This window comes from Littorina saxatilis, linkage group LG17 (genome assembly GCF_037325665.1).
Source record: "Littorina saxatilis isolate snail1 linkage group LG17, US_GU_Lsax_2.0, whole genome shotgun sequence".
Taxonomy (NCBI): domain Eukaryota; kingdom Metazoa; phylum Mollusca; class Gastropoda; order Littorinimorpha; family Littorinidae; genus Littorina; species Littorina saxatilis.
In genome coordinates, this window is record NC_090261.1 from 33,435,945 (window position 1) to 33,444,762 (window position 8,818).

Genomic DNA, 8,818 nt, shown 5'->3' on the forward strand with positions numbered 1-8,818 from the left:
GTCAAAGGGAAATAACTATTCTCACTGCACCCATTCTCACTGCCACCAACTGAGAAGGTTCTTTCCCTTTGACCATGAATGTGTTTCTGTATAAGTCCTTGTAGAATCTTAATCCACCAATAACTCCCTAACCGTGTGCTTGACTGGTCCCAATTTTTGTAAGGACCGTCTCAGGAATGTATAGAACCTGTTCACCAAGTTTGGTGACGATCGGTCCGTTCATTCTTGAGATCTATATGCGAACACAAACACACAAACACACAAACACACAAACACACAAACACACAAACACACAAACAAACACATCGACCGAAACCTATACACACCCCTATACTGGGGGTGTAATAATGAGAGTGATTCATTGTTCTTGTTGTTTTGGTTGGTTGACTATAGGGTATAGATGGACAGATGAGATGGGTTGGTGGGTGAAAATATTGATGAACTTTTACACGCGGACATAATTATACATTGGATGAGCGCTAAAGCAATTGACTGGTCAGGAATTAGTATACAGGTGGAATGAATTCTAGACTGTATCCTTCATTCACTCCGGTTTTGTCGTTGACTCTTTTCAGGCATGTACCGGAAGTCGGTCGATCAGTCTCCCAATCAGAAGAGCGGCCAAGAGTCAGAGGGAGACAACTCTCCAGGCTGTCATGGCGACGTCATCAACAAAGAAGAGTTCCGCAGTGAAAGTATAGCGGCTTTGCGTGCCCGTGCGCAGGCGCACGCCGCCATGTTCTTCAACATGAACAAAGCAGAGCACATGGATTCGCATCATCCTCACACACCTGTTGAAATTATGGACTCGTCCAGCTCCAGAGGCGGAAGCGACCAGGAGGATGACGGGAATGATGTGTCTGATTAACTTTGAAATTGTTGTCTTCAGTCTTTGTTTGGCTGAGCTGTCGTGAAGTAAAATTTCATATACACGCTCACGTGATGTTCTTATTTATTTACCTACTGAAATGCGAAAGTGATGATCGGGCTGACGCCTTTTCGCAGCGGAAAACTGCTTTGAATAATGCCGGAGAACTGATCTGCATATTTTGAGGGGAAAACAGACGTTACAGACATTCCTTTGTGTCACGTGCATTTTCTCCTTTTTCGTCTCATTCTGCATTAAAAAGAAGCTACACATCTTGGCCTCAAAAGCCGAAAAGACTAAACTCTTCGACCAGCATGAAGACATTTTACGGACAGCAACATTTGATCAGTGTTGGCTGCCGAATTTGAACATGCTCCAGTCTCCATTATTTGATCAAAATCAGAAATTGTGTGCGTGGCGTGTCTGCACATTGTGTTCACGCGCTACGGAGTATTCAACGCATCTTTGATGCATTCCCCATGGGACAGGGAACTTCGTTAGCAACATGGCAGTCTCAGCTGACATGATATTATACACCAAGGACCTGCCTCCTGTAAGATTACACTGGTTTCGACGGCACTTTCACTTATACGCAAGATGCGAAGCTTTCCAAAACGCTGAAATTGTTGTTCTACGGCTGTTAATTGTATAATGGCTCTAACAAAACATTGGAAATGTGAAGTGTCATTTCGCCTTTTTTTGTGACTGCAGATTTGGCCATCATATTCCTTAGTTTACAAAATGCCCAATGTCAATGAAAGATAAGAAACCCAGAGACAAACAGTGGGATAAAAAGCCAATGATTGTATCACATTTCAGCTCACTCTCAGCGGCCATGAAAAGTGTGATCCATTATAAGGAAAAAACCTGAGCACAAGTGTGACGTCATCAGCATCAGACAAAAAGACGAAAAAGTAAAATATTCCCCCGTCATGTACTTCGGGAGATAAAAGACAGAAATAATAAGACAACAAGCAATTTCGCGGCAAGATTTCCTCTTCTCAATTATGATATAACATTTCAAACTTGGCATCAGTAGCTATATTGTTTCAAGTCAAATGCGTTCGGTGTAGAACGATATAAATGAGCAGAAAAAAAGCAGGCCAGGCACATACGCAATAGTAATCAGCGTTATATAATCTGTGAAAAGGCAGTGAACTGTTGTTATGCCTGCCAGCTGTATGCAGAAGTGTTCATTAACTTCATCATTTTGTTTACTGACCTGTATTTTGCAAGTGACGTCAACAGAAAAGGCTTACAGTGCTTTATGAAACTACGAAGTGCTGTAGGCTTATATGCGTCCTTAGTGTTCGACTTGTTGATATAAGTGGTTGTATTTCATACTGGAAAGTCGGATGCTGCACACACACGCACGCACGCATATATGCACGCATGCACGCACGCACGCACGCACGCACGCACGCACACACAAACATTCATTTACGCAGTTGACACATATTTATTCACGCATTTGGCCTATTGTTTTTCAATTTCCATCACACACGAAAATCATGATAGTAAAATTAAACTACGCAACAAAATAACCTAACTGAAATACAATATGTTCAAGGAAAAAATGAAGCAGAACATGTCACACATGTAAAACTTGTACTTTCAGTCTGTTTCATAAATGTCTTCAAGTCTGCTCACCAGTAGCACCACCAGGGAACAAAAAAGATAAGACTGATGGAATTACAGACAAGAGTAAAACGATCCCTTGAGTATGCCGATGGAACATTTAATTGTGTGCTTCAAACGTGCAAGGGAGATTTCTATCCTGTTTGTAAAAACTTGAGAATTGGCATAGAAAAGTGCATTTCTACTTTGTCAGTGGCCCTGGCGATCACCACCAATATCGATCAGCCCATTCGTTGGCGTTGGACAGGGCAAGCCATCATGAGGTCCATGAAACCTATGTTACCCTTGCTCGCAGCTACACGTCCTGCGGTGATGCTTTTGCAATCTCATCCATGTTACTGCTACACACGGAGTAGAGGTGGATCTGACTTTCTTCAAGACTTCTCACGGTGATATTCGGTATGGTACAGCTCTGTCGAGATACTCTTGCAGATGAAACTTGAACTCCGAGTAAGTCCACAACTGACCATGTGACTACCGTTTATGAACAGGGTTTAGCCACGGACCTACATTCTACTGGATGGCTGTCTCAGTGCGCGCTCTCTCTCTCGCCTTGTCAGGCAGTGAGAGAAACGAGGTCAAACCAACTGCTGGGGATCGATCACATCCGGTTTCAATTCCACCAGCAATGTCGTCTGCAAAAACTTCAACGTCGACGACATTCTTCGGGTAAAATGAAAGCTATTACTATGTTTTCCGCGTATAACTTATGAACTGTTGATTTTATAATATTGAAAATCTTCTTGCTTACGTTTTTTGTTCTCCCTGTCGCCGTAAATACTCGCTTTGTCGACTGTAAGTTGTGCAACAGTACACTTGCAGACTTTCTTACTCCTAGTCTACTAAGCTAGTAGTTTGCAAACTTTGGCTTGTTTGTGTTCTCATTAATAGCCTTTTTGTTTTCGATTCGTATAACAACTATGAATATTTCATAGACGGGTTTTTTTCCCTCACAGGACGAGGATGAATTCGATCTGACAAAATGATGAAGAAAGGGGAAAAATGAAGATTTTGGCTGTGTTTGTTGGGCCAAAATTTTTAAGTCCAAAAAAGGTGAGAAATATTCATAACAAATTCAGTTTTGGGTCTTTTTCAAATCTGTTTGCTGCATCTTTTCTGTGACCATTGTGGCTATGCACTGACACACAAAAAAGTGGAGAAAGGGGAGAAATGAAGATTTTTTCTTACTACATCACAGTCAGGGATTGTTGACATGTACATTGTCAAGAGGTCAAAACAAATTTTAAAAGCTGTTGGACACTGCACTAGTGTTGCTTTAATCAAGGCGAGTCTGGAACAATAGGTCCACCCCACCAAAAAGTCAACATGGAATTAGTTATGATTTTTTTAGCCTTTTGGCTTGGGTACGGCCAAGTCAAAAAGGTGGGAAAGGTTAGAAATAGTCATAACAAGTTCACCTTTGGGTCTTTTTCAAATCTGTTTGCTGCATCTTTTCTGTGACCATTGTGGCTATGCACTGACACACAAAAAAGTGGAGAAAGGGGAGAAATGAAGATTTTTTCTTACTACATCACAGTCAGGGATTGTTGACATGTACATTGTCAAGAGGTCAAAACAAATTTTAAAAGCTGTTGGACACTGCACTAGTGTTGCTTTAATTAAGGCGAGTCTGGAACAATAGGTCCACCCCACCAAAAAGTCAACATGGAATTAGTTATGATTTTTTTAGCCTTTTGGCTTGGGTACGGCCAAGTCAAAAAGGTGGGAAAGGTTAGAAATAGTCATAACAAGTTCACTTTTGGGTCTTTTTCAAATCTGTTTGCTGCATCTTTTCTGTGACCATTGTGGCTATGCACTGACACACAAAAAAGTGGAGAAAGGGGAGAAATGAAGATTTTTTCTTACTACATCACAGTCAGGGATTGTTGACATGTACATTGTCAAGAGGTCAAAACAAATTTTAAAAGCTGTTGGACACTGCACTAGTGTTGCTCTAATCAAGGCGAGTCTGGAACAATAGGTCCACCCCACCAAAAAGTCAATATGGAATTAGTTATGATTTTTTTTAGCCTTTTGGCTTGGGTACGACCAAGTCAAAAAGGTGAGAGGGGTTACAAATAGTCATAACAAGTTCAGTTTGGGGTCTTTTTCAAATCTGTTTGATGCATCTTGTCTGTGACCATTGTGGCTATGTACTCAAAGTCAAAAAAGTGCAGAAAGGTGACAAATGAAGATTTTTACTTCTTACAAGACAATGTGTGATTTGGCACATTTTGCCTCAGTCTTTATCAAGAGCCTGTCCAACCCACTTTGAAGCTGTTGGAGACTGCAGTAATGTTCCTTACATCAAGGCGAGTGCACAATGGTGCATTTCTAACCCCCCTCCCCCCCCTCCCCCCCCTCCCCCCCCTAATGTTCACTTTAATATCAATCAATCAATAGATATTCAGTCACAGTTTAACTAACTCATTCACTCACTCATCCATCCATCACAACAACACTGTTTGATGCACACACTGCCTGCCTTCCGCACTGGGAAGCCGCTTCGCTTCGCAACAACAACAACAACACTGAAAACTCGCCGGGAAATACCCCCACGTACCACACGTGTCCTTGTTTCTTCCGACTAATATCAACTTTGGAAAAAAAGGACAAAACTGGATGAACAATTCTACGGCCCCAGCAATCTCATTACTCTGAAAGGGGAACCGGAAGTGGCTGGTCCCCAGGTTTCGAAGTTGACCGATATTCCCACTAAAGTGACCTAGATCCTGAGACAGCCATCCAGTAGAATGTAGGTCCGTGGTTTAGCCCTGTACTTATGGACTAATGCTGAAAAGGTGTTTTGGCCGCGGTTGTGGATCGGACTTTAACGTTAGCTTTCATCATGACCATGTCCAGTGGCCAAATAGATTGAAGAGACACGAATCCCAACAACCGGCCATCGTGCCCATTTGAATCATGTTGCTTGTCATTGCTCAGTCGTAACATCTAGACAGCTTTCTGCTGCAGAAAAAGGCTTTTCAGTGTATCTTGATGTGAAGTTTTTTTTTTAGATTTTCACGTGAAATGTATATGCTTTGAAGTCCCAAATGTTGTGATTTAAAACAATCTGTACGCCTGGTGTGCTGTTCACACTGAAAAGCCTGTGTATATACAAACAACAAACAGTGACCACGAAAAAACTACAAAAGGACAATTCTGAGGTGAAACACTCCATACCAGCAATCATTCCTTGTTCCCTTTCTTTTCTTTTCTTTTTTCAATTGTAATAAAATCTGCGCCTGTCGGTGTACATTGAAGCATTATTTGACTGGGATGTGGAGATCAATGCATTTTAAAAATTTTGTTTTAAGTGTGCAATACCTTTTGCTGCACAGCAAAACTGGCAGTCATAGGAGGCGTTTCAGCTATCGAGACAAACATGTCTTCAACAGTTACCAAGCATCTCTAACGGAGTGTGTTTTATGTTTTGTTCAGACTTTTATCAAGTTGGTATTTAATATGAACCATTTAATAAGGCTATAGATGCTTGAAAATATTGTTAAAATTCGATGTTTGCTAATTATAACTGCCTTTGCTAATCCATTTTTGGTGGGATTTTACACGATAATCATGCAGGTGTGTATAGAAAATTAATATTGTATGGATCTCCAAAAATACTCGATGTGTATGATAACACTGCTTGCCATGCTTCAACGGACAATAAGGTCTTGGAATGTGTACACATTGTAATGTATCGGTATATGTTTGTTATTTCAAGTCTCTGTCGTTAAGGTTGTTTCGCGATTCTTTGAACTCTTTTTCTCTCTGTTATTATTTTGATGGGTCGAGCTTATCTTCTCCTATTCATTTATACCTCTTAATTAGGCATTGGTTCTTTGCCCTTACTTAGCCGTTTCTTTCTTTTTGATGTGAGTTTGTTACATTTTGTTGTAGAAAATGGTTGTTTACTGTCCGTTATATTGATATTCTCTCTTCTTCAACAGACAAGATTTATATTTTTTAACAGCTATTTATCATGACTCGTGCTGATTTGTTTTGTTACGTTTGCATGAGGGAAACTGCAAGTTTGGCAGCGCTCATGATTCTGCATTACTTCAAGTCTTCAACATTTTCCCATGTCAAGCTAAAGTTTTCTTCTATGACTGAAACGGGAATATTGCTCATGGAAAAAAATGTTTTTAATGTCCAGTGCGGTTTATGATCAATGTGATATGTGTGCATAATTGGCGTTAGTGAGAAAAATAAAAAATCGTTTGAAATGTACTTTTCTGTCATTTTTGTCGTATTAGTTCAGCAGCAACTGTGACACGAAAGAGGGAAAAAGCAAAAGCTGAAAAAAGGAAAGTTACATACACGTTAATTAAACACCGAGCATCATCATGAACACCTCCAACTTCATCTTCTAGAAGACAGCTACGTACAACGGCACAGCTCATTTGGCGAACAGAGAACTGAGAACTGAGATAGGGGGATTCGAAACTACAGCTTGAGGGAGAAAAACTGAGGCTAGCTCCCACCTACCATCACCTGACCCGGATGTGAAAAGTTTCACCCTAGCGGTGTTATGTGTCAATTAGAACAGTGTTGGACAGCTCAAACTGAGCCCTGTGTGACGGCCAAATTAGCAAAATCACCCTGTTGCCTGCAGCCTAGGTTCCTTCGGCACATCCTCCCCCCACACTCAGTCAGTTGTGGATGCTGAGTCTACTCGGCACACCACGTGTAAAACATCCTTCTCCCCTAGCCTGCCTTGCCCTGCCCCCCTTGTGTGAATGAAACCCGAGTCGTCATCATGGCTTTTCTTTCTTGTACTCGCCCCTGGAGTTCCCACCCTCTCTATTCTCCTTCCCGCTGATTCTCCCCGTCTTCCTCCTCCTCCATCCGCACGTTCTCCCCTCTTTATTTTCTTCTCATACTTTCTCGTTTATCCGTGGATTATTTTTTGCCTTCCACTCCCTCTTCTCTTTCAAACGTTGCACGTTGATTCGACGAAATGCAACCGTGACTGTGAACTAAGAAACTCCAAGCCTCGCGCCATCTGGCGTGTAGATGTCCACAGAACAATATAATGAAACGATGCGTTTTAAGATTGACCAAAGATTTACCTGCTTCTATTCCTCTTCATTTTCTTCTAATGCTTTCTTGTCCTCCCCTTTCTACGTGTATTGTCTTGTGCCTTCCATCATCTCTTCTGTTTCAACCTTTTCTGAGAGGTTGATTGGACGAAATGCAACCATGGCTATGAACTAAGAAACTCCAAGCCTCGCGCCATCTGGCATTGTATGTACTCGTATTCACACTAAGATACTGCAAAACAAAGCGTTACAGGATTCCCCAATCCTGCTTCTCTTCCTCTTCTGTTTAATCTCACGGAACTTTTTTAATACAAAAAAAGAGTTTATCTCATGGCACTTTACTTCTCCCTCCCTCCCTCCCTCCCTCCCTCCCTCTCTCTCTCTACGTGTATAGTTTTCTGCTCTCCACTCCATCTTCTCTTCCAAACTGTTCTGATAGCTTGATTGGACGAAAGGCAGATATGAGCATGACCCGTCGCGATATAACCTTCGTGGTTGAAAACGACGTTAAACACCAAAGAAAGAAAGGAAGAAAGAAAGAATATGAGCATGAGCTCGGTACCTTTTGTCCTGTCTCCTACCATCTGGTGCGTAGGTTGCCATAGTAACATGAATCCTTTATTTAAGACCTAAAAAAAACCCTGAGATACCTTGACTATCTAAAATGGGAAGGGGTCGTAAAATGCAAGTACATTTACAGAGTTTGTGAACGGAAAATCAGTTTTAGAAAGCAAGGTCTTCAGAGCAAGTAAGTCTTTAATCGGGTGTGAGTGTGGAGTGGGGGTGGGGGTGGGGGGGGGGGCGGTAGGATGTCTTAAAACTGAGGGGGGTTCCATTGTACAATGAAATATTGTGTTGTAGTATTAAACTTTATCTCCTGTGTGTGTGTGTGCGTGTGTTTGTGTGTGTGTGTGTGTGTGTGTGTGTGTGTGTGTGTGTGTGTGTGTTCGTGTGTGAGCAAGCGAGCGATAGAGAGAGAGACAGAGAGACAGAGACAGAGACAGAGAGACAGACAGACAGACAGACAGACAGGCAGGCAGACAGACCGACAGGTCGAGGGAGAGACAAACACAGAGATATAGAGATAGAGAGGACAATTAGAGAGAGCGGGGTGGGAGGGGGGGGGGGCGGGTAGACAAACAGAGAGAAAGAGACACACAGGCAGAGAAACAGAGAGAGTCTTGTTTCCTCTCACTGAAACCTATAGCATCTAGTTTCATCGACGATGACATACGACTGTATTCCGATAACCTTGGACTAAAGTGATTCT

The 8,818-nt window shown here is 41.9% G+C and overlaps 1 protein-coding gene across 1 annotated transcript in view; it reads left to right on the plus strand.

Moving 5' to 3' along the window:
* Positions 1 to 3,351, plus strand: part of LOC138953265 (visual system homeobox 2-like) — a 34,115-nt gene extending 30,764 nt beyond the window's left edge. Inside the window, exon 5 of the mRNA XM_070325065.1 lies at positions 576 to 3,351. Within this exon, the coding sequence (XP_070181166.1) occupies positions 576 to 868 (293 nt within the window). The 3' untranslated portion in view covers positions 869 to 3,351. The remainder of the gene's footprint in view (positions 1 to 575) is intronic.
* The last annotated feature ends 5,467 nt before the right edge of the window (positions 3,352 to 8,818 follow it).